This window comes from Dendropsophus ebraccatus, chromosome 10, assembly GCF_027789765.1.
Source record: "Dendropsophus ebraccatus isolate aDenEbr1 chromosome 10, aDenEbr1.pat, whole genome shotgun sequence".
In the NCBI taxonomy this organism is placed as follows: Eukaryota; Metazoa; Chordata; class Amphibia; order Anura; family Hylidae; genus Dendropsophus; species Dendropsophus ebraccatus.
In genome coordinates this window covers 7253158-7280713 of record NC_091463.1, presented here as the reverse complement: position 1 = coordinate 7280713, position 27556 = coordinate 7253158, and the positions used below count along the sequence as shown (strand labels likewise).

The 27556-nt window shown below is 46.2% G+C and overlaps 2 protein-coding genes across 2 annotated transcripts; one reads left to right on the top strand and one right to left on the bottom strand.

Annotated features, from left to right (window-relative positions):
- Positions 1 to 26809, bottom strand: GFI1B (growth factor independent 1B transcriptional repressor). The gene is made up of 7 exons (XM_069986226.1): positions 26435 to 26809; positions 16134 to 16248; positions 5724 to 5867; positions 5370 to 5638; positions 5147 to 5284; positions 4784 to 4949; positions 1 to 582 (listed from the first exon to the last, which is right to left on the bottom strand). The coding sequence occupies exons 2-7, from the start codon at positions 16243 to 16245 to the stop codon at positions 404 to 406; spliced, it is 1008 nt and encodes a 335-aa protein (XP_069842327.1). The 5' UTR covers positions 16246 to 16248; positions 26435 to 26809; the 3' UTR covers positions 1 to 403.
- LOC138765831 (dentin sialophosphoprotein-like) lies at positions 16360 to 17613 on the top strand. Its single transcript, XM_069942922.1, has one exon. The coding sequence runs from the start codon at positions 16360 to 16362 to the stop codon at positions 17611 to 17613; it is 1254 nt and encodes a 417-aa protein (XP_069799023.1).
- Positions 26810 to 27556: the final 747 nt, after the last annotated feature.

Here is a 27556-nt window from a genome sequence, read left to right as displayed (position 1 = left end):
TTCACGAGGTATAAAAAGATTTATTCCAAGCAGTAATACATTATCACAGTTATTAGAAGTGTCTAGAACGTGTGGTGTCCCGTAAAGAAAGGCTGTGAGAGGTTAAACATGGCGCCTGGAGAGTTTTTTTCTTTTACAAAAATTTAAGATCTAATCGCCTGAAATAAAGTTTATTTAAAAAAAAAATTTCAGTTCAGAAACGAGCAGTTCTGACAGACATCAGGATGGCGCCTTGTAAGTCATACAAAGCCAATAGCTTCAATGGAGTCACGACAGGAACCTGTTATAAAGCCTGGACCCTCCTCTGCTCATAGTGATGACTGCAAAGACGTCGTCCATGTGCCGCATCCACGGAGGAAACCAGGACTGGTGACCAGCACTGTATGGTAATGGTGGTGTCTGATCACTTCAGCCCATGCTGGTTCTCTCTGTGTCTCCTCAGGTCCACCTTACGCTGGAAGCCTTTACTGCACAGGTCACATGTAAACGGCTTAAAACCCGTGTGCTTGCGGCTGTGCGTGATGAGGTTCGAGCTCTGACTGAAGGCTTTTCCACAAACCTGACACTTGTGCGGCTTCTCACCTAATACAAGGAGAGGAAATATTCATTATAACATGGGGGCTGTAATATAGTAGTTATATCCCTGTATATAGGAGCAGTATTATAGTAGTTATATTCCTGTATACAGGAGCAGTATTATAGTAGTTATATTCCTGTATATAGGAGCAGTATTATAGTAGTATATTCCTGTATATAGGGGGCTGTATTATAGTAGTTATATCCCTGTATATAGGAGCAGTATTATAGTAGTTATATTCCTGTATATAGGAGCAGTATTATAGTAGTATATTCCTGTATATAGGGGGCTGTATTATAGTAGTTATATCCCTGTATATAGGAGCAGTATTATAGTAGTTATATTCCTGTATATAGGAGCAGTATTATAGTAGTATATCCCTGTATATAGGAGACAGTATTATAGTAGTTATATTCTTGTATATAGGAGCAGTATTATAGTAGTTATATTCCTGTATATAAGAGCAGTATTCTAGTAGTTATATTCCTGTATATAGGAGCAGTATTATAGTAGTATATTCCTGTATATAGGAGCAGTATTATAGTAGTATATTCCTGTATATAGGAGCAGTATTATAGTAGTTATATGCACAAGCCAAAAAGACAGAAATGGCTGCACATCGCACCCATGGCTGACACGAAAGCTTATTCAGCTACATTTAAAACCAACATCAGAAGTTAGTATATAATTTGGCCAAACCATATTGCCTCATGTACCACGTGCAGGTCTTCTGATACACACAAGTCCCTAACCAAAACACATCACTGTGCCGTTCAGTGACCACAATCCCCGCAAATCGTGCGCAAGCAGAGAAGGGGGGCCACGGAATGGCCCTGCAACCCCATTGTCACAGGACCAGACCCTAAAGGGCCCCCAAGTTCCCCGCAGGCGCCACCAGCTAGCACTCCTTTATAAGACCCACATGACCAAAATTAGCAGGATATGCCTGTGCTCACATGTCTGGACCCTATGTTTTCCCCATTCTGTGAGAGCATCAATGGTAAGTGTAATACCATATCCATACTTGTGTCGTTTGGGGGCAGCCTTCCCCGCCGGTGGTGCTGGCTGGGTTTTGGTGGGGCTTTTTGGGTCTGGTCCTGTGACATTGGGGTTGCAGGGCCGTTCCATGGCCTCCCTTCCCTGCACGTGCACGCTATGCGGGGTTGGCGGTCGCTGACCGACACGGTGTGGAGTTAGCGTAGGGACCCGTGTGGACCAGAGTACCTGCGCGGTGGTACACGGGGCAATATGGCTTGATCAATTCATATACAGACACTCTGGTGTTGATTTTTAATATAGGCCTAGCGGCATTAGTATCAGCCATAGATGGGATGTGCAGCGGTTCCATTCTCTCCAGTTCGTGATTTATAGTAGTTATATTCCTGTATATAGGAGCAGTATTATAGTAGTTATATCCCTGTATATAGGAACAGTATTATAGTCAATGGCGGATTATAATGTAGGCGGTTTGGGCGGCCGCCCGGGGCCCGAGGCTCCGGGGGGGCCCATGCCTTGCCGCCCACATTATAATGCCGCCCGGGAGGCCCCCTCGCCACTGCACTCTTGTGACCGCAAGCATTGTTTCGCTTGCGGTCACAAGAGTCTCCGGCTGCCTCCGTCTGATGCGCGGCTGCCGGGGGTGTCCGGTCCTCTCCCCGGCAGCGCGCGCATCACACAGCTCCTAGTGCCGCCTGGGGCCCTGACTTACGGTACTGGGAGCGCACGTACCGGAAGTCAGGGCCCAGGCGGCACTAGGAGCTGTGTGATGCGCGCGCTGCCGGGGAGAGGACCGGACACCCCCGGCAGCCACGCATCAGACGGAGGCAGCCGGAGAGAGGATCGACGGGGGAACGCAGGGTAGGTGAGTTATATTTTGTTATTTTTGTGTTATTTGCTCACTGGGGGGGCATCTATAAAGGGGGGGAAAGGGGGGGCAGCTATAAAGGGGGGGAAAGAGGGGGACCATCTATAAATGGAGGGGGGAGAGGGGGACTATCCATAAGGGGGGAGAGGGGGACCATCTATAAGGGGGGAAGAGGGGGACCATCTATAAGGGGGGAAGAGGGGGACCATCTATAAGGGGGGAAAGAGGGGGGCCATCTATAAAGGGGGAAAGAGGGGGACCATCTATAAGGGGGGAAAGAGGGGGACCATCTATAAAAGGGGAAAGAGGGGGACCATCTATAAGGGGGGAAAGAGGGGGACCATCTATAAGGGGGGAAGAGGGGGACCATCTATAAGGGGGGAAGAGGGGGACCATCTATAAGGGGGGAAGAGGGGGGCCATCTATAAAGGGGGAAAGAGGGGGACCATCTATAAAGGGGGAAAGAGGGGGACCATCTATAAGGGGGGAAAGGAGGACCAGCTATAAGGGGGGAAAGGGGGACCAGCTATAAGGGGGGAAAGAGGGGGACCAGCTATAAGGGGGGGAAAGAGGACCAGCTAGAAGGGGGGAGAGGGAAGAGGGGGACCATCTATAAGGGGGGAAAGAGGGGGACCATCTTTAGAGGGGGAAAGAGGGGGACCATCTATAGAGGGGGGAAGAGGGGGACCATCTATAAGGGGGGAAAAAGGGGGACCATCTATAGAGGGGGAAAGAGGGGGACCATCTATAAGGGGGGGAAGAGGGGGACCATCTATAAGGGGGGAAAGAGGGGGACCATCTATAAGGGGGGAAAGAGGGGGACCATCTATAAGGGGGGGAAGAGGGGGACCATCTATAAGGGGGGAAAGAGGGGGACCATCTATAAGGGGGGAAAGAGGGGGACCATCTATAAGAGGGGGGAAAGAGGGGGGACCATCTATAGAGGGGGAAAGAGGGAGACCATCTATAAAGGGGGACTATCTCCTATAGGATTAGCACCCTCCTCTCCTGACATCCTCTGTGCTGCTGGGACCTCCCCTATAGATCAACACCCTCCTCTCCTGACATCCTCTGTGCTGCTCGGTCCTCTCCTATAAGATCAGCACCCTCCTCTCCTGACATCCTCTGTGCTGCTGTGACCTTGGGGGGGGGCAACAGCAGGGGACCAGGTGAGGTGGCGATATGTTTATTGGGGGCAGTGGAGGTGGGGTGGGCAATGCTTACTGGGGGTAGCAGCAAGGGACCAAACATTATGTTTATTGGGGCCAGCAGGGAGGGGAGGCAGGCAGGCAGTGTTTATTGGGGACAGTGGGGGGGGGGGGGGGGCAGTAGCAGATTATAATGTGGGCGAATTGACTGGGCGGGGGGGGGGGGGGGGCCCAGGTTGGGTGGACAGCCCGGGGCCCAGAGTACATTTAATCCGCCACTGATTATAGTAGTTATATTCTTGTATATAGGAGCAGTATTATAGTAGGTATATTCCTGTATATAGGGAGCAGTATTATAGTAGTTATATTCTTGTATATAGGAGCGGTATTATAGTAGTTATATTCCTGTATATAGGAGCAGTATTATAGTAGTTATATTCTTGTATATAGGAGCAGTATTATAGTAGTTATATTCTTGTATATAGGAGCAGTATTATAATAATTATATTCCTGTATATAGGAGCAGTATTATAGTACTTATATTCTTGTATATAGGGGGCGGTATTATAGTAGTTATATTCTTGTATATAGGGGGCAGTATTATAGTAGTTATATTCTTGTATATAGGGGGCAGTATTATAGTAGTTATATTCCTGTATATAGGAGGCAGTACTATAGTAGTTATATTCCTGTATATAGGAGCAGTATTATAGTAGTTATATTCCTGTATATAGGAGCAGTATTATAGTAGTTATATCCCTGTATATAGGAGCAGTATTATAGTAGTTATATTCTTGTATATAGGAGCAGTATTATAATAATTATATCCCTGTATATAGGAGCAGTATTATAGTAGTTATATTCCTGTATATAGGAGCAGTATTATAGTAGTTATATTCCTGTATATAGGTAGCAGTATTATAGTAGTTATATTCTTGTATATAGGAGCAGTATTATAGTAGTTATATTCCTGTATATAGGAGCAGTATTATAGTAGTTATATTCCTGTATATAGGAGCAGTATTATAGTAGTTATATTCCTGTATATAGGAGCAGTATTATAGTAGTTAGATTCCTGTATATAGGAGCAGTATTATAGTAGTTATATTCCTGTATATAGGGGCAGTATTATAGTAGTTATATTCTTGTATATAGGAGGCAGTATTATAGTAGATATAGGGCAGTATAACTCACCAGTGTGGATGTACGTATGTTTCTTCATGTCAGACTTTTGATGGAAACTCTTTCCACAGAACTGACATGGATAGGGCCGGGTGTCTGAGTGGATGAGGAGGTGGGTTGATAACGTAGACGATCTCTTAAAAGTCTTGCCGCACATCTTGCACTCAAAGTTCCTTTCCTGTAGAATATAATTTGTTATTTCACATAGTTCCAAGTTTAGTAACATTATACATAGCGGTTATATTGTTATGTTGTTCTATGAGGCTGTATCACATATAGGATTAGATAAATATTACATGAGATTAGATACACTCAGCAGTCAGTACAGTGTTTGATACATCATATCGGCAGTGTACCGTACACCAAGGACCTCACCTGTGAGTGAACATTGAGATGCTGCTCTAGACTGACGGCATGGCCAAAGGATTTCCCACAAGTATCACAGACAAAGGGTCGGGTTCCGCTGTGGGATCTCCGGACGTGAACCTCCAATCCATGAGACGTAGAGAAAACCTGCAAGACAGGAGAGTTTATCTGGCTGTAATGTAATAGATCAGTGTCCTGTATCCCCCCTCCTCCTCCATTGCCCCCTCTTTACCTTGCTGCACTTGACACAATGGTAGTCGTCCATTGAAGAGGAGAATCCCAGGCTGTAGTTTATGGGGCGATCATATTCGGACTCTGTGGCTGTTGGGGGGCTGCTGTATAACCCAACAGAACTCTGCAACATGGAGGGGTGCAGATGGGACGGCACCTGCTTAAAGCTGTAGGCAGAATGCAGAGAGTCCCAGGAAAGCCTCTGCTTGTAGAAGGCCGAGAGGGCGATGGATGGATACGACTTTATGGGGAGCAAAGACAAGGGGATCCCTGAAGAGGGAATCACAACATCTGGTTACTGGTCAAGTCACATGAATATTCATTCACTGAGATGATGGGGGTTGTAGTACATTACCTGGGCCTGAGGCCGCAGTGGAGCCTCCATTCACATAAAGAGGTTTCTCCGCGTCGTCTTCTGGATGGACGTTAGCGCTCTTGCCCAGATACTGCGGTGTATATTCTTCAAGAACCCTGACGGACGGATCCCGGTCCTGAGGATCTAGTGTATAAAAAAAAACAGGACAAAAATTATAAAGCTGCAGCGTAGTAGCGGAACTAGAAAAATCAGGGCGAAACGCGGGTGATCCCCACACCCCAGAGTGGCGAGGGGGTAAAGGATCATGGTGGTCTTCTCCCCTCTGGGAAGGTTGGGGAGATGGTGGAAACATGAATTGGAGGCTATGGTCACCTCCTGTGGTGGTTATAATCGGCCAGGTGGGTGCGGGTATATAATCGACCAGGGGGGTGCGGGTATATAATCGGCCAGGTGGGTGCGGGTATATAATCAACCAGGTGGGTTCGGGTATATAATCAACCAGGGGGGTGCGGGTATATAATCGGCCAGGTGGGTGCGGGTATATAATTATCCAGGTGGGTCTGGGTATATAATCGGCCAGGTGGGTGCGGGTATATAATCGGCCAGGTGGGTGCGGGTATATAATCGGCCAGGTGGGTGCGGGTATATAATCGGCCAGGTGGGTGCGGGTATATAATCGACCAGGAGGGTGCGGGTATATAATTGCCAAGGTGGGTGCAGGTAAATAATCGGCCATGTGGGTACGGGTATATAATCGGCCAGGTGGGTGCGGGTATATAATCGGCCAGGTGGGTGCGGGTATATAATCGGTCAGGTGGGTGCGGGTATATAATTATCCAGGGGGGTCCGGGTATATAATCGGCCAGGTGGGTGCGGGTATATAATCAACCAGGGGGGTGCGGGTATATAATCGTCCAGGTAGGTCCGGGTATATAATCGGCAAGGTGGGTGCAGGTAAATAATCGGCCAGGTGGGTGCGGGTATATAATCGTCCAGGTGGGTGCGGGTATATAATTATCCAGGTGGGTCCGGGTATATAATCGGCCAGGTGGGTGCGGGTATATAATCGACCAGGGGGGTGCGGGTATATAATCGTCCAGGTAGGTCAGGGTATATAATCGTCCAGGTGGGTGCGGGTATATAATCGTCCAGGTGGGTGCGGGTAAATAATCGGCCAGGTGGGTACGAGTAAATAATTGGCCAGGTGGGTGCGGGTGTATAATCGGCCAAGTGGATGCGGTTATATAATCAGCCAGGTGGGCGTGGGTGTATAATCGGCCAGGTGGGTGCGGGTATATAATCGGCCAGGTGGGTGCGGGTATATAATTATCCAGGTGGGTCCGGGTATATAATCGTCCAGGTGGGTGCGGGTATATAATCGACCAGGGGGGTGCGGGTATATAATCGTCCAGGGAGGTCCGGGTATATAATCGTCCAGGTGGGTGCGGGTATATAATCGGCCAGGTGGGTGCGGGTATATAATCGTCCAGGTGGGTGCGGGTATATAATCGGCCAGGTGACTGCAGGTAAATAATCGGCCAGGTGGGTGCGGGTGTATAATCGGCCAAGTGGATGCGGTTATATAATCAGCCAGGTGGGCGTGGGTGTATAATCGGCCAGGTGGGTGCGGATATATAATCGGCCAGGTGGGTGCGGGTATATAATCTGCCAAGTGGGTGCGGGTATATAATCGGCCAGGTGGGTGCGGGTATATAATCGGCCAGGTGGGTGCGGGTATATAATCAGCCAGGTAGGTGCGGGTGTATACTCGGCCAGGTGGGTGCGGGTATATAATTATCCAGGTGGGTCCGGGTATATAATCGGCCAGGTGGGTGCGGGTATATAATCGACCAGGGGGGTGCGGGTATATAATCGTCCAGGGAGGTCCGGTTATATAATCGTCCAGGGAGGTCCGGTTACATAATCGTCCAGGTGGGTGCGGGTATATAATCGTCCAGGTGGGTGCGGGCATATAATCAGCCAGGTGAGTGCAGGTAAATAATCGGCCAGGTGGGCGCGGGTGTATAATCGGCCAGGTGGGTGCGGGTATATAATCTGCCAGGTGGGTGCGGGTATATAATCTGCCAGGTGGGTGCGGGTATATAATCGGCCAGGTGGGTGCGGGTATATAATCAGCCAGGTGGGTGCGGGTGTATAATCGGCCAGGTGGGTGCGGGTTTATAATCGGCCAGGTGGGTGCGGGTATATAATTATCCAGGTGGGTGCGGGTATATAATCTGCCAGGTGGGTGCGGGTATATAATCGGCCAGGTGGGTGTGGTTATATAATCAGCCAGGTGGGTGCGGGTACCTAACATGCCAGGAGGGTGCTGGTATCTAATTGGCCAGTTGTGTGGGTATATAATCGGCCTTGTGGGTGCGGGTATATAATCGGCCAGGTGGGTGTGGGTACCTAACATGCCAGATGGGTGCGGTTACATAACTCACCAGCTGGGTGCGGGTATATAATCGGCCAGGTGGGTGCGGGTATATAATCGGCCAGGTGGGTGCGGGTATATAATCGTCCAGGTGGGTGCGGGTATATAATCGTCCAGGTGGGTGCGGGTATATAATCGTCCAGGTAGGTCAGGGTATATAATCGTCCAGGTGGGTGCGGGTAAATAATCGGCCAGGTGGGTACGAGTAAATAATCGGCCAGGTGGGTGCGGGTATATAATCGTCCAGGTGGGTGCGGGTATATAATCGTCCAGGTGGGTGCGGGTATATAATCGTCCAGGTAGGTCAGGGTATATAATCGTCCAGGTGGGTGCGGGTATATAATCGTCCAGGTGGGTGCGGGTAAATAATCGGCCAGGTGGGTACGAGTAAATAATTGGCCAGGTGGGTGCGGGTGTATAATCGGCCAAGTGGATGCGGTTATATAATTAGCCAGGTGAGCGTGGGTGTATAATCGGCCAGGTGGGTGCGGGTATATAATCGGCCAGGTGGGTGCGGGTATATAATTATCCAGGTGGGTCCGGGTATATAATCGTCCAGGTGGGTGCGGGTATATAATCGACCAGGGGGGTGCGGGTATATAATCGTCCAGGGAGGTCCGGGTATATAATCGTCCAGGTGGGTGCGGGTATATAATCGGCCAGGTGGGTACAGGTATATAATCGGCCAGGTGGGTGCGGGTGTATAATCGGCCAAGTGGATGCGGTTATATAATCAGCTAGGTGGGCGTGGGTGTATAATCGGCCAGGTGGGTTTGGGTATATAATCGGCCAGGTGGGTGCGGGTATATAATCTGCAAAGTGGGTGCGGGTATATAATCGGCCAGGTGGGTGCGGGTATATAATCGGCCAGGTGGGTGCGGGTATATAATCAGCCAGGTGGGTGCGGGTGTATACTCGGCCAGGTGGGTGCGGGTATATAATTATCCAGGTGGGTCCGGGTATATAATCGGCCAGGTGGGTGCGGGTATATAATCGACCAGGGGGGTGCGGGTATATAATCGTCCAGGGAGGTCCGGTTATATAATCGTCCAGGGAGGTCCGGTTACATAATCGTCCAGGTGGGTGCGGGTATATAATCGTCCAGGTGGGTGCGGGCATATAATCGGCCAGGTAAGTGCAGGTAAATAATCGGCCAGGTGGGCGCGGGTGTATAATCGGCCAGGTGGGTGCGCGTATATAATCGGCCAGGTGGGTGCGGGTATATAATCTGCCAGGTGGGTGCGGGTATATAATCGGCCAGGTGGGTGCGGGTATATAATCAGCCAGGTGGGTGCGGGTGTATAATCGGCCAGGTGGGTGCGGGTATATAATTATCCAGGTGGGTGCGGGTATATAATCTGCCAGGTGGGTGCGGGTATATAATCGGCCAGGTGGGTGTGGTTATATAATCAGCCAGGTGGGTGCGGGTACCTAACATGCCAGGAGGGTGCTGGTATCTAATTGGCCAGTTGTGTGGGTATATAATCGGCCTTGTGGGTGCGGGTATATAATCGGCCAGGTGGGTGTGGGTACCTAACATGCCAGATGGGTGCGGTTACATAACTCACCAGCTGGGTGCGGGTATATAATCGGCCAGGTGGGTGCGGGTATATAATCGGCCAGGTGGGTGCGGTTACAAAACTCACCAGGTGGGTGCGGGTATATAGTCGGCCAGGTGGGTGCGGGTATATAATCGGCCAGGTGGGTGCGGGTACCTAACATGCCAGGTGGGTGCGGGTACCTAACATGCCAGGTGGGTGCGGTTACATAACTCACCTGCTGGGTGCGGGTATATAATCGGCCAGGTGGGTGCGGGTATATAATCGGCCAGGTGGGTGCGGTTACATAACTCACCAGGTGGGTGCGGGTATATAGTCGGCCAGGTGGGTGCGGGTATATAATCGGCCAAGTGGGTGCGGGTACCTAACATGCCAGGTGGGTGCGGTTATATAACTCACCAGGTGGGTGCGGGTATATAATCGGCCAGGTTGGTGTGGGTATATAATCGGCAAGGTGGGTGCGGTTATATAATCGGCCAGGTGGGTGCGGGTACCTAACATGCCAGGTGGGTGTGGGTACCTAACATGCCAGGTGGGTGCTGGTATCTAATTGGCCAGTTGTGTGGGTATATAATTGGCCAGGTGGGTGGGGGTACCTAACATGCCAGGTGGGTGCGGTTACATAACTCACCAGCTGGGTGCGGGTATATAATGGGCCAGGTGGGTGTGGGTATATAATGGGCCAGGTGGGTGCGGTTATATAATCGGCCAGGTGGGTGCGGGTACCTAACATGCCAGGTGGGTGCGGGTACCTAACATGCCAGGTGGGTGCGGGTACCTAACATGCCAGGTGGGTGCGGGTACCTAACATGCCAGGTGGGTGCGGGTGTAAAATCGGCCAGGTGGGTGCGGGTATATAATCGGCCAGGTGGATGTGGGTATATAATCGGCCAGGTGGGTGCGGGTACCTAACATGCCAGGTGGGTGTGGGTATATAATCGGCCAGGTGGGTGCGGGTACATAATCTTCCAGGTGGGTGCGGGTACCTAACATGCCAGGTGGGTGCGGGTATATAATCGGCCAGGTGGGTGCGGGTATATAATCGGCCAGGTGGGTGCGGGTATATAATCTTCCAGGTGGATGCGGGTATATAATTGGCCAGGTGGGTGCGGGTATATAATCAGCCAGGTGGGTGCGGGTATATAATCTGCCAGGTGGGTGCGGGTATATAATCGGCCAGGTGGGTGCGGGTATATAATCGGCCAGGTGGGTGCGGGTATATAATCGGCCAGGTGGGTGCGGGTATATAATCTGCCAGGTGGGTGCGGGTATATAATCGGCCAGGTGGGTGCGGGTATATAATCGGCCAGGTGGGTGCGGGTATATAATCGGCCAGGTGGGTGCGAGTATATAATCGGCCAGGTGGGTGCGGGTATATAATCGGCCAGGTGGGTGCGGGTATATAATCGGCCAGGTGGGTTTGGGTATATAATCGGCCAGGTGGGTCTGGGTATATAATCGGCCAGGTGGGTCTGGGTATATAATCGGCGAGGTGGGTCTGGGTATATAATCGGCCAGGTGGGTCTGGGTATATAATCGGCCAGGTGGGTCTGGGTATATAATCGGCCAGGTGGGTGCGGGTACATAATCGTCCAGGTGGATGCGGGTATATAATCGGCCAGGTGGATGCGGGTATATAATCGGCCAGGTGGGTGCGGGTATATAATCGGCCAGGTGGGTCTGGGTATATAATCGGCCAGGTGGGTTTGGGTATATAATCGGCCAGGTGGGTCTGGGTATATAATCGGCCAGGTGGGTCTGGGTATATAATCGGCCAGGTGGGTGCGGGTATATAATCGGCCAGGTGGGTGCGGGTATATAATCGGCCAGGTGGGTCTGGGTATATAATCGGCCAGGTGGGTGCGGGTATATAATCGGCCAGGTGGGTCAGGGTATATAATCGGCCAGGTGGGTGCGGGTATATAATCGGCCAGGTGGGTGCGGGTATATAATCGGCCAGGTGGGTCTGGGTATATAATCGGCCAGGTGGGTGCGGGTATATAATCGGCCAGGTGGGTGCGGGTATATAATCGGCCAGGTGGGTGCGGGTACATAACTCGCCCGGCTCGGCAGAGCTGAACGTGTTGACGCAGTGTGTGTGACAGTAACCACAATGTTTGCTCAGACACGGAGCCAATTCTTGTATGTTTGAAATCCGGCTCTGATTGAATTAAGAAAACAGATCCTAGCGGGACATCCTTGTCAGACACACAACGAATCTCCGATCAGGACCTCTACAGAATTCCCAGGCTGGTGTATCTAAGCCTGTCCGTGTGATACTGGCTGATGAGCTGCTGCATCTAAACCTGCCCTGTCTCATTGTGTCAGCTGATGTATCTAAGCCTCTCGTGTGTGATACTCCTGGCTAGAAGTGTGATGAGCTGATTTAGGGGATTTGGGTAGAATTATAGGACTGTCCCTCCAGAACTTGCATATGAAGGGCTTAGATACGCTTAGATACATGCACTGAGTGTAGCTCATTAACATGATAATGAGATGATGTCTGTTTCATATGAAGCTTTTTTCCTCTTTCCGGAGAAGAGACGTTTCTCAGGAAAGAGCAACACAATTGGACAGGGGACGATGCAAGAGGGTGCCCCCTGCAGGACAGGTTATTACTATTCTCCTGAAATACTCTGTACTGCTGGGGGTCCCTACTTCCATACGCAGATCACGGTGGACCCAGTACTTTCCAGCAAGTAACTCTCAGCCTGTGACTTCTCACAGGATCAGCAAACTCCATTCCTTAAATACTTTGTGCTGCTGGAGCCCCTCCTACCAAGTAATCATTCATCTCTGATGTCTTTATTCACAATCAGCCTTGTGCTCGCTAACATTATTGCATTAGTAGATAGTACCCACCCACCATGGCGCAGTGCCTAGAGAAGGGATGAGGACGCAGCACTATACTATACATCTAGAGGTGGCTGCAGTACCAATCACAGCCACACAGTATACATGGCGCTGTGCCTAGTGGAGGGATGAGGGAAGCACTATACTATACATCTAGATGAGGCTGCAGCACCAATCACAGCCACACAGTATACATGGCGCTGTGCCTAGTGGAGGGATGAGGGAAGCACTATACTATACATCTAGATGAGGCTGCAGTACCAATCACAACCACACAGTATACATGGCGCAGTACCTAGAGAAGGGATGAGGGAAGCACTATACTATACATCTAGATGAGGCTGCAGTACCAATCACAACCACACAGTATACATGGCGCAGTACCTAGAGAAGGGATGAGGACGCAGCACTATACTATACATCTAGAGGTGGCTGCAGTACCAATCACAGCCACATAGTATACATGGCGCTGTGTCTAGTGGAGGGATGAGGGAAGCACTATACTATACATCTAGATGAGGCTGCAGTACCAATCACAGCCACACAGTATACATGGCGCTGTGCCTAGTGGAGGGATGAGGGAAGCACTATACTATACATCTAGATGAGGCTGCAGTACCAATCACAGCCACACAGTATACATGGCGCTGTGCCTAGTGGAGGGATGAGGGAAGCACTATACTATACATCTAGATGAGGCTGCAGTACCAATCACAGCCACACAGTATACATGGCGCAGTACCTAGAGAAGGGATGAGGACGCAGCACTATACTATACATCTAGAGGTGGCTGCAGTACCCATCACAGCCACACAGTATACATGGCGCTGTGCCTAGAGAAGGGATGAGGACGCAGCACTATACTATACATCTAGAGGTGGCTGCAGTACCCATCACAGCCACACAGTATACATGGCGCTGTGCCTAGTGGAGGGATGAGGGAAGCACTATACTATACATCTAGATGAGGCTGCAGTACCAATCACAGCCACACAGTATACATGGCGCTGTGCCTAGTGGAGGGATGAGGGAAGCACTATACTATACATCTAGATGAGGCTGCAGTACCAATCACAGCCACACAGTATACATGGCGCTGTGCCTAGTGGAGGGATGAGGGAAGCACTATACTATACATCTAGATGAGGCTGCAGTACCAATCACAGCCACACAGTATACATGGCGCTGTGCCTAGTGAAGGGATGAGGGCACAGCGCTTCCTTCAGTCACACGTGGCGCAATTTTTTCTCATGTTTTTGCTTTTTATTGTCTGGTGTTATATAAACAGGGAACTCATAATAGATGTTTATAAATCACATTATGGACAATGTTTCGGAAGAGGAAACGGGATACAATTGCTTCCCTGTTTACACAGAGTCGGTTAATAGACAATGCTGTAGTCAGACTCCTCTCTGACCAGGCTCTGCTTGTTGTCAGTGAATTGGAGCAATCCTATTTACATACTGACCTGATAGCTGTCACAGCTGAGGGTTTGTTACAGTTGTATCCAGTCCGGACACCACAGCCTGGACTCTACATATACAGTGGTGCCTTGGATTACGAGTATAATATGTTCCTGGATGGCGCTTGTAATCCAAATCCACTCTTAAACCAAAGCAACTTTTCCCATAAGAAATCATTGATATGCAGACTATTGGTTCCACACCCCAAAAATAATGATTTATTATTCTGACTTTAAGTTACTGTACAGTATAGCAATCAGCATGTGGTGTATAATGTATAGTAACTGTATAACCCTGATAACACAGCAGCTGGATATGTGATATATAAGTTACTGTACAGTATAGCAGCATGTGGTGTATAATGTATAGTAACTGTATAACCCTGATAACACAGCAGCTGGATATGTGATATATAAGTTACTGTACAGTATAGCAGCATGTGGTGTATAATGTATAGTAACTGTATAACCCTGATAACACTGCAGCTGGATATGTGATATATAAGTTACTGTACAGTATAGCAGCATGTGGTGTATAATGTATAGTAACTGTATAACCCTGATAACACAGCAGCTGGATATGTGATATATAAGTTACTGTACAGTATAGCAGCATGTGGTGTATAATGTATAGTAACTGTATAACCCTGATAACACAGCAGCTGGATATGTGATATATAAGTTACTGTACAGTATAGCAGCATGTGGTATATAATGTATAGTAACTGTATAACCCTGATAACACAGCAGCTGGATATGTGATATATAAGTTACTGTACAGTATAGCAGCATGTGGTGTATAATGTATAGTAACTGTATAACCCTGATAACACAGCAGCAGCTGGATATGTGATATATAAGTTACTGTACAGTATAGCAATCAGCATGTGGTGTATAATGTATAGTAACTGCATAACCCTGATAACACAGCAGCTGGATATGTGATATATAAGTTACTGTACAGTATAGCAGCATGTGGTATATAATGTATAGTAACTGCATAACCCTGATAACACAGCAGCTGAATATGTGATATATAAGTTACTGTACAGTATAGCAGCATGTGGTGTATAATGTATAATAACTGCATAACCCTGATAACACAGCAGCTGGATATGTGATATATAAGTTACTGTACAGTATAGCAATCAGCATGTGGTGTATAATGTATAGTAACTGTATAACCCTGATAACACAGCAGCAGGTTGTAGATACAGGATAGAACTGCAGATCCCCATAATGCAGTAGCCTAGTACAATAGGTTAGAATAGAGAATCAGGGCTGCTGTCAAAGGTCTATGTGGTCACATGACAGCAATGGGGAAGGGGGTTGTTCAGCATGGACCAATCAGAAAGTGAGAATCACAGAGTTGTGCAGGAAAGAGACAGAAACTTTTATATACAGCAGTGTGACTGGCGGAGTGTGAGTGCAGGACCATAATAGCAGTGTGTATAGCTGAGTGTGAGTGCAGGCACATTATAGCAGTGTGTAAAGCTGAGTATGAGTGCAGGCACATTATAGCAGTGTGTAAAGCTGAGTATGAGTGCAGGCACATTATAGCAGCATTGTGTATAGCTGAGTGTGAGTGCAGGCACAATATAGCAGCATTGTGTATAGCTGAGTGAAAGTGCAGGCAGATTATAGCAGGAATGGAGAGGATGGGAAACACAAGGGCGGACAGAGACTGCAAGGAGCATGAAGGAATGAGCAGGGTATAGGGTGAGCACAGTATAGCAGCACTCTCTGTCCGGGGAGCGAGGGGTTACAGCTATGGAGAGATTACCTCCACAGTCCTGTACCCTGATGTAAGCCCCAGCCTGAAGTGTATCTGCTATATTTGGAAGGTGAAGAAGACTTCCTGGGTCAGAGTACAGGACTGCAGACCCCGCTATGTAGACCCTGCCCCTCCTCCACTCCCCCTCCCACCCAGTACAGGGAGCTCTTACACCAAAGCAATGCTCTTACACCAAGTCACAGTTCTGAAAAACTGTGATCTCTTCTTGCAATGCGCTCTCAATCCAAGTTACTCTTACACCAAGGTACCGCTGTACCGGCACTGATAAATTGTAACAGACTATAAACTGGATACAACTGTAACAAACCCTCAGCTGTGACACGTGTCAGGTTCGTCCACCTACCATGATGTAATGCAGTGAGGGGCTCCTCCACGGGTATACCGCCATCTTCTGAGTAGCGTCGCTCATGGTAACTGTGAGTTTTCTTGGTTTTTACCAAAAAGGAGCGCGGCATTTCCTGCAAAAGGAGGCAAATTGTGACCAGATGTGATGGAGACATAGAGGGAAGCAAGAGGACCCAGTAGAGGACTATGGGTGGTGGACACCGGCAGAGGAATCCCAGGAAACAATGGAGAGTAGTGACAGCCGAGAAACAATGGAGAGTAGTGACAGCCTGGAAACAATGGAGAGTAGTCAAAGCCGAGAAACAATGGAGAGTAGTGACAGCCTGGAAACAATGGAGAGTAGTGACAGCCGAGAAACAATGGAGAGTAGTGACAGCCGGGAAACAATGGAGAGTAGTGACAGCCTGGAAACAATGGAGAGTAGTCAAAGCCGAGAAACAATGGAGAGTAGTCACAGCCTGGAAACAATGGAGAGTAGTGACAGCCGAGAAACAATGGAGAGTAGTGACAGCCTGGAAACAATGGAGAGTAGTGACAGCCGGGAAACAATGGAGAGTAGTGACAGCCTGGAAACAATGGAGAGTAGTGACAGCCTGGAAACAATGGAGAGTAGTGACAGCCTGGAAACAATGGAGAGTAGTGATAGCCGGGAAACAATGGAGAGTAGTGACAGCCGAGAAACAATGGAGAGTAGTGACAGCCTGGAAACAATGGAGAGTAGTGACAGCCGGGAAACAATGGAGAGTAGTGACAGCCTGGAAACAATGGAGAGTAGTGACAGCCTGGAAACAATGGAGAGTAGTGACAGCCGAGAAACAATGGAGAGTAGTGACAGCCTGGAAAAAATGGAGAGTAGTGACAGCCTGGAAACAATGGAGAGTAGTGACAGCCGGGAAACAATGGAGAGTAGTGACAGCCTGGAAACAATGGAGAGTAGTGACAGCCTGGAAACAATGGAGAGTAGTGACAGCCGGGAAACAATGGAGAGTAGTGACAGCCTGGAAACAATGGAGAGTAGTGACAGCCGGGAAACAATGGAGAGTAGTGACAGCCTGGAAACAATGGAGAGTAGTGACAGCCGGGAAACAATGGAGAGTAGTGACAGCCTGGAAACAATGGAGAGTAGTGACAGCCGGGAAACAATGGAAAGTAGTGACAGCCTGGAAACAATGGAGAGTAGTGACAGCCTGGAAACAATGGAGAGTAGTGACAGCCTGGAAACAATGGAGAGTAGTGACAGCCGGGAAACAATGGAGAGTAGTGACAGCCGGGAAACAATGGAGAGTAGTGACAGCCTGGAAACAATGGAGAGTAGTGACAGCCTGGAAACAATGGAGAGTAGTGACAGCCTGGAAACAATGGAGAGTAGTGACAGCCTGGAAACAATGGAGAGTAGTGACAGCCGGGAAACAATGGAGAGTAGTAAACGCCTGTGCCTGAGACCCCCTCCTCTTCTGACAGGAAGGGAGGGGTACTAAAGCTTATTTTCCCGGGTTGTCACTATACTGTAGTTGCCCCCATCACAATAGATAGTCGCCTGACATGATCCGGTCCATATTGTGCTGATCGCTGTGTGTATACAGGAGTCAGGATCAGTCACTCGATAGGAAGGACACCGCCACTAATGTCCGGCTGCTGCCATAAAGCCGGGTGTATACCGGTAATCAGGAGATAATCAGTTACTAATATAATCAACTGATCACCGACATCACTGACATCACAGACATCACCGACATCACAGATATCACTGACATCACTGACATCACCGACATCACTGACAGCACAGACATCACCGACATCACAGACATCACCGACATCACAGACATCACCGACATTACAGACATCACAGACATCAATGACACCACTGACATCACAGACATCACTGACATCACTAATTTTTTTATCCTCTGAGATCTGGAAATCTGAACAGGTGAGATAAATCACAAGTGCGGAGACCGGGGCCGCGCCGCCTCAGGGAGGTGTCTGCAGATTTGCATGGCCCTGGAGCTGAGCGGGATTTGCATGGAGAAGAGAAAGCTGATCCCCCCCAGGACATAATACCGCTATTATTGTGTGCTCTTACGTGTCTACGGTTTCCTCTAAGATCCAAAACAAGATAGGGCGGAATTTACATGTCCCCTAATGCCCGACGTGTATATATATATATATAGATCATCTGAGCACCAACCATCTCAGCCCCAACGACAGGTGTCCATGCTGTCCTACATGACAGGGGTTTCTTCCAGAAAAGGTGCCCCTCTTGTCCTCAGTTTGTTTGCAGTATTGAAGCTCAGTTCCATTGAAGTAAATAGAGCAAAGCTGCACTACCACACAACACCTGAGGACAGTGGGGCGCTGTTTGTTTTTAGTGCAGCTAGGTTTTTTTTTTTACTCCTTTAAGGATCTGTACATAGTGGTCAATGTGGGTATGAAATGTAACTGTTTCCTGTATTGGAGCAATAGAGGAGAGCTGCTGCAGGGAGGTCAAATCCCTATGATAGCTCTCCCTGGCAGGATGATGCAGAATTGATGATGGAACAGGAGCTCTCCAACAGTGTCCCACCCTGGCACTGCCCCTGGCATCACCAAGAGCTGCTCCATACCTACCGCAGCCCTCCCCTACCACTAACAGGAGCTCTCCAACAGTGTCCCACCCTGGCACTGCCCCTGGCGTCACCAAGAGCTGTTCCATACCTACCGCAGCCCTCCCCTACCACTAACAGGAGCTCTCCAACAGTGTCCCACCCTGGCACTGCCCCTGGCATCACCAAGAGCTGCTCCATACCTACCGCAGCCCTCCCCTACCACTAACAGGAGCTCTCCAACAGTGTCCCACCCTGGCACTGCCCCTGGCGTCACCAAGAGCTGTTCCATACCTACCGCAGCCCTCCCCTACCACTAACAGGAGCTCTCCAACAGTGTCCCACCCTGGCACTTCCCCTGGCATCACCAAGAGCTGCTCCATACCTACCGCAGCCCTCCCCTTCTCACACAAATCACTTCTCTTACGTATGATGCCGATGCAACGTAACTCCCTGTGACAGCTCTCCCTGGCAGCACAGTTAAAGGGGTACTCCAGCTTCTTTTAAATCAACTGGTTTCAGAAAGTTATATAGATTTGTATATTACTTCTATTTAAAAATATATAGCCTTTCAGTACTTATTAGCTGCTGTATGTCCTGCAGGAAGTGGTGTATTCTCTCCAGTCTGACACAGTGCTCTTTGCTGCCACCTCTGTCCATGTCAGGAACTGCCCAGAGCAGCAGCAAATCCCCATAGAAAACCTCTCCTGCTCTGGATTTTTTTTAATGGAAGTAAATTACAAATCTATATAACTTTCTGATACCAGTTGAGAGAGTCCCGCCCTGTGCATGCTGGGAGTTGTAGTGCCTCTGGTATCCACATCAGCATACAACTGATCTCTCCTGGCATCAGATGGGGGTCATTTGCTTGGCATTTGCATTTGTCCTGCCAGGATTTAGTGGTGTCCTAATGAGACACAGGCTGCCATTCATCTGCAGGGAGGAGGCTGGCATCGCGCCCGACTAACCTGTTATTTGTCTCATTACTCACTCTTTATCCCAATGTTTGAAAAATTCAAATACAGGAGTCGGGGCCCCATAGCAAATGTCAGCATGGGGGCCCTACCTGGATGCGTGCCCCCAGAGCCCCTGCCCGTAATATCCCAGCACATGGGAGGGGGTCCAGGCCTCTGCGCAAGTCTAATCCCCTCTAACCAACCAGGCTCCCAACAAGGCCACAAACAGCGCCACCCTCTCGCTTATGGCGTGTGTCTGCTATTGCAACTACTTATGCCTGTAATATGAAAAACATGGCTGCCCTCTCCTCACACAGGTGATATGTACAATTATTATACCGCTCCATGTAATACTCATCTCTATACAGGTGATATCTACAATTATTATACCGCTCCATGTAATACTCATCTCTCTACATGTGATATGTACAATTACTATACCGCTCCATGTAATACTCATCTCTATACAGGTGATATCTACAATTATTATACCACTCCATGTAATACTTCCCATTATACACGTGATATGTACAATTATTATACCGCCCCATGTAATACTCATCTCTATACAGGTGATATCTACATTTATTATACCGCTCCATATAATACTCCTCATTATACAGGTGACATGTATAATTATTATACCGCTCCATGTAATACTCCTCACACAGATGATATCTACATTTATTATACCGCTCCATGTAATACTCATCTCTATACAAGTGATATCTACAATTATTATACCGCTCCATGTAATACTTCTCATTATACACGTGATTTGTACAATTATTATACCGCCCCATGTAATACTCATCTCTATACAGGTGACATGTACAATTATTATACCGCTCCATGTAATACTTCTCATTATACACATGATATGTACAATTATTATACTGCCCCATGTAATACCCATCTCTATACAGGTGATATCTACAATTATTATACCACTCCATATAATACTCCTTATTAAACAGGTGACATGTACAATTATTATACCGCTCCATGTAATACTCATCACTATTCAGGTGATATCAACAATTATTATACCGCCCCATGTAATACTCCTCATTATACAGGTGATATCTACAATTATTATACCGCTCCATGTAATACTCATCTCTCTACATGTGATATGTACAATTACTATACCGCTCCATGTAATACTCATCTCTATACAGGTGATATCTACAATTATTATACCACTCCATGTAATACATCCCATTATACACGTGATATGTACAATTATTATACCGCCCCATGTAATACTCATCTCTATACAGGTGATATCTACATTTATTATACCGCTCCATATAATACTCCTCATTATACAGGTGACATGTATAATTATTATACCGCTCCATGTAATACTCCTCACACAGATGATATCTACATTTATTATACCGCTCCATGTAATACTCATCTCTATACAAGTGATATCTACAATTATTATACCGCTCCATGTAATACTTCTCATTATACACGTGATTTGTACAATTATTATACCGCCCCATGTAATACTCATCTCTATACAGGTGACATGTACAATTATTTTACCGCTCCATGTAATACTTCTCATTATACACATGATATGTACAATTATTATACTGCCCCATGTAATACCCATCTCTATACAGGTGATATCTACAATTATTATACCGCTCCATATAATACTCCTTATTAAACAGGTGACATGTACAATTATTATACCGCTCCATGTAATACTCATCACTATTCAGGTGACATGTACAATTATTATACCGCTCCATGTAATACTCATCACTATTCAGGTGATATCAACAATTATTATACCGCCCTATGTAATACTCCTCATTATACAGGTGATATCTACAATTATTATACCGCTCCATGTAATACTCATCTCTCTACATGTGATATGTACAATTACTATACCGCTCCATGTAATACTCATCTCTATACAGGTGATATCTACAATTATTATACCACTCCATGTAATACTTCCCATTATACACGTGATATGTACAATTATTATACCGCCCCATGTAATACTCATCTCTATACAGGTAATATCTACAATTATTATACCGCTCCATGTAATACTCATCTCTATACTGGTGATATCTACAATTATTATACCGCTCCATGTAATACTCATCTCTATACAGGTGACATGTACAATTATTATACGGCCCATGTAATACTCATTTATATACAGCTGATATGTATAATTATTATACCACCCCATGTAATACTCATCTCTATACAGGTGATATCTAGAATTATTATACCGCTTCATGTAATACTTCTCATTATACAGGTGATATGTACAATTATTATACTGCCCCATGTAATACTCATCTCTATACAGGTGATATCCACAATTATTATACCACCCCATGTAATACTCCTCTCTATAAAGGTGATATGTACAATTATTATACCGCTCCATGTAATACTCCTCATTATACAGGTGAAATGTACAATTATTATACTGCTCCATGTAATTAAAAAAAGGATAAAATAAACTCCAGAAACTCCGCACAAAAAGTTGAATTTTAAATATTTTTTATTTAAAATTCTAAAAATAGATATTAAAGGTAAATATTTAGTGAAGGTAAAGGCTGGGTTCACACTACGTATATTTCAGTCAGTATATTTCAGTCAGTATTGCAACCAAAACCAGGAGTGGATTAAAAACACAGAAAGGCTCTGTCCACACAATGTTGAAATTGAGTGGATGGCTGCCATATAACAGTAAATAACGGACATTATTTCAATATAACAGCCGTTGTTTTAAAATAACAGCAAATATTTGCCATTACATGACGGCCATCCACTAAATTTCATCATTGTGTGAACAGATCCTTTCTGTGTTTTTAATCCACTCCTGGTTTTGGTTGCAATATGAGGACCACAATACTGACTGAAATATATGTAGTGTGAACTCAGCTAAGGGTGTAAATAGGCGCAGGGTGCATGGTGTGTGCCCAGGCACTAATACCGGGAGGGCACTAAGATTAGGATTCCTATAGCACACACATATACTGGCACTGTGGTATCACTATAGCACACACACACATATATACTGGCACTGTTACCTGGCACTGTGGTATCACTATACTACACATATATATACTGGCACTGTGGTATCACTATACTACACATATATATACTGACACTGTGGTATCACTATACTACACACATATATATATATATATACCGGCACTGTGGTATCACTATGCTACACATATATATACTGGCACTGTGGTATCACTATGCTACACATATATATACTGGCACTGTGGTATCACTATACTACACACATATATATATACTGGCACTGTGGTATCACTATACTACACACATATATATACTGGCACTGTGGTATCTCTATACTACACACATATATACTGGCACTGTGGTATCACTATACTACACACATATATATACTGGCACTGTTACCTGGCACTGTGGTATCTCTATACTACACACATATATACTGGCACTGTGGTATCACTATACTACACACATATATATACTGGCACTGTGGTATCACTATACTACACACATATATATACTGGCACTGTGGTATCACTATACTACACATATATATACTGGCACTGTGGTATCACTATACTACACACATATATACTGGCACTGTGGTATCACTATACTACACACATATATATACTGGCACTGTGGTATCACTATACTACACACATATTTATACTGGCACTGTTACCTGGCACTGTGGTATCACTATACTACACACATATATATACTGGCACTGTGGTATCACTATACTACACATATATATACTGGCACTGTGGTATCACTATACTACACACATATATATATACTGGCACTGTGGTATCACTATACTACACACATATATATACTGGCACTGTGGTATCACTATACTACACACATATATATACTGGCACTGTGGTATCACTATACTACACACATATATATATACTGGCACTGTGGTATCACTATACTACACATATATACTGGCACTGTGGTATCACTATACTACACATATATACTGGCACTGTGGTATCACTATACTACACATATATATACTGGCACTGTGGTATCACTATACTACACATATATATATACTGGCACTGTGGTATCACTATACTACACACATATATACCGGCACTGTGGTATCACTATACTACACACATATATATATACTGGCACTGTGGTATCACTATACTACACACATATATATACTGGCACTGTGGTATCACTATACTACACACATATATACCGGCACTGTGGTATCACTATACTACACACATATATATACTGGCACTGTGGTATCACTATACTACACACATATATATATACTGGCACTGTGGTATCACTATACTACACACACACACATATATATACTGGCACTGTGGTATCACATACTACACACATATATACTGGCACTGTGGTATCACTATACTACACACATATATACCGGCACTGTGGTATCACATACTACACACATATATACTGGCACTGTGGTATCACTATACTACACACATATATATACTGGCACTGTGGTATCACTATACTACACACATATATATACTGGCACTGTGGTATCACTATACTACACACATATATATATATACTGGCACTGTGGTATCACTATACTACACACATATATACTGGCACTGTGGTATCACTATACTACACACATATATACCGGCACTGTGGTATCACTATACTACACACATATATACTGGCACTGTGGTATCACTATACTACACACATATATACTGGCACTGTGGTATCACTATACTACACACATATATACTGGCACTGTGGTATCACTATACTACACACATATATATACTGGCACTGTGGTATCACTATACTACACATATATATACTGGCACTGTGGTATCACTATACTACACACATATATACTGGCACTGTGGTATCACTATACTACACATATATATACTGGCACTGTGGTATCACTATACTACACATATATATACTGACACTGTGGTATCACTATACTACACACATATATATATACTGGCACTGTGGTATCACTATACTACACACATATATACTGGCACTGTGGTATCACTATACTACACACATATATACTGGCACTGTGGTATCACTATACTACACACATATATACTGGCACTGTGGTATCACTATACTACACACATATATATATACTGGCACTGTGGTATCACTATACTACACACATATATACTGGCACTGTGGTATCACTATACTACACACATATATATATACTGGCACTGTGGTATCACTATACTACACACATATATATACTGGCACTGTGGTATCACTATACTACACATATATATACTGGCACTGTGGTATCACTATACTACACACATATATACTGGCACTGTGGTATCACTATACTACACACATATATACTGGCACTGTGGTATCACTATACTACACACATATATATATACTGGCACTGTGGTATCACTATACTACACACATATATATACTGGCACTGTGGTATCACTATACTACACACATATATATACTGGCACTGTGGTATCATTATACTACACACATATATATACTGGCACTGTGGTATCACTATACTACACATATATACTGGCACTGTGGTATCACTATACTACACACATATATATACTGGCACTGTGGTATCACTATACTACACACATATATATACTGGCACTGTGGTATCACTATACTACACACATATATATATATATACTGGCACTGTGGTATCACTATACTATACACATATATATATACTGGCACTGTGGTATCACATACTACACACATATATACTGGCACTGTGGTATCACTATACTACACATATATATATATATATATATATATATATATATATATATATATATATATACCGGCACTGTGGTATCACTATACTACACACATATATATATACTGGCACTGTGGTATCACTATACTACACACATATATATACTGGCACTGTGGTATCACTATACTACACACATATATATACCGGCACTGTGGTATCACTATACTACACACATATATATATATATACTGGCACTGTGGTATCACTATACTACACACATATATATATATACTGGCACTGTGGTATCACTATACTACACACATATATATATACTGGCACTGTGGTATCACTATACTACACACATATATATACTGGCACTGTGGTATCACTATACTACACACATATATATATACTGGCACTGTGGTATCACTATACTACACATATATATACTGGCACTGTGGTATCACTATACTACACACATATATATATATATACCGGCACTGTGGTATCACTATACTACACACATATATATACTGGCACTGTGGTATCACTATACTACACACATATATATACTGGCACTGTGGTATCACTATACTACACACATATATATATATATACCGGCACTGTGGTATCACTATACTACACACATATATACTGGCACTGTGGTATCACTATACTACACACATATATACCGGCACTGTGGTATCACTATACTACACACATATATACTGGCACTGTGGTATCACTATACTACACACATATATATACTGGCACTGTGGTATCACTATACTACACATATATATACTGGCACTGTGGTATCACTATACTACACACATATATATATACTGGCACTGTGGTATCACTATACTACACATATATACTGGCACTGTGGTATCACTATACTACACACATATATACCGGCACTGTGGTATCACTATACTACACACATATATACCGGCACTGTTACCTGTAGGAGTAGTCAGCAGATGATCGGCTCCCCGGCTGGTGTGGCACTGGTGTGACTCTGATGCGACCCTGATGCGACACTTTGCACACTCGCCTCCGGCCTCTCCCCCCGCCCTGATTTTCCAATCTGATTACTTGTGTCAAAATCTGTAGTGTGAGCAGCCAATGGGGAGGCGGCTGGGAGAGACAATATTTGCTCCTCAGAAGTGGAGCAGCCCTTGAAGAGTGTCCCGCAGCTCCCCCGCTCGGCTCCATCACCGTCCCGGAGACTTGCTGGGAACTCTCTAAACTTTAGCCCCGCCGGCAAAACGTGCGACATTTCATGCCAAACTTTCTGGGAATAAAGTGCAGCCCCTGTATCTGTCTGTCTGACCTCTGGGACCCCCTGTATCTGTCTGTCTGACCTCTGGGACCCCCTGTATCTGTCTGTCTGACCTGTGGGACCCCCTGTATCTGTCTGTCTGACCTCTGGGACCCCCTGTATCTGTCTGTCTGACCTCTGGGACCCCCTGTATCCGTCTGTCTGACCTGTGGGACCCCCTGTATCTGTCTGTCTGGCCTGTGGGACCCCCTGTATCTGTCTGTCTGGCCTGTGGGACCCCCTGTATCTGTCTGTCTGGCCTGTGGGACCCCCTGTATCTGTCTGACCTGTGGGACCCCCTGTATCTGTCTGTCTGACCTGTGGGACCCCCTGTATCTGTCTGTCTGGCCTGTGGGACCCCCTGTATCTGTCTGTCTGACCTGTGGGACCCCCTGTATCTGTCTGTCTGGCCTGTGGGACCCCCTGTATCTGTCTGTCTGGCCTGTGGGACCCCCTGTATCTGTCTGTCTGGCCTGTGGGACCCCCTGTATCTGTCTGTCTGACCTGTGGGACCCCCTGTATCTGTCTGTCTGACCTCTGGGACCCCCTGTATCTGTCTGTCTGACCTGTGGGACCCCCTGTATCCGTCTGTCTGGCCTGTGGGACCCCTGTATCTGTCTGTCTGACCTGTGGGACCCCCTGTATCTGTCTGTCTGGCCTGTGGGACCCCCTGTATCTGTCTGTCTGACCTGTGGGACCCCCTGTATCTGTCTGTCTGGCCTGTGGGACCCCCTGTATCTGTCTGTCTGGCCTGTGGGACCC

What these genes read in the sequence shown, in the direction of transcription:
- LOC138765831 (XM_069942922.1), top strand. Translation starts at nt 16,360, where the DNA reads ATGGAGAGTAGTGACAGCCGAGAAACAATGGAGAGTAGTGACAGCCTG.
- GFI1B (XM_069986226.1), bottom strand. Translation starts at nt 16,245, where the DNA reads ATGCCGCGCTCCTTTTTGGTAAAAACCAAGAAAACTCACAGTTACCAT. An exon ending in CACTGCGGCCTCAGGCCCAG is followed by an intron (nt 5,639 to 5,723) that starts GTAATGTACTAC and finishes TTCCCTCTTCAG; the next exon opens with GGATCCCCTTGTCTTTGCTC. An exon ending in ACATACGTACATCCACACTG is followed by an intron (nt 583 to 4,783) that starts GTGAGTTATACT and finishes TCCTTGTATTAG; the next exon opens with GTGAGAAGCCGCACAAGTGT.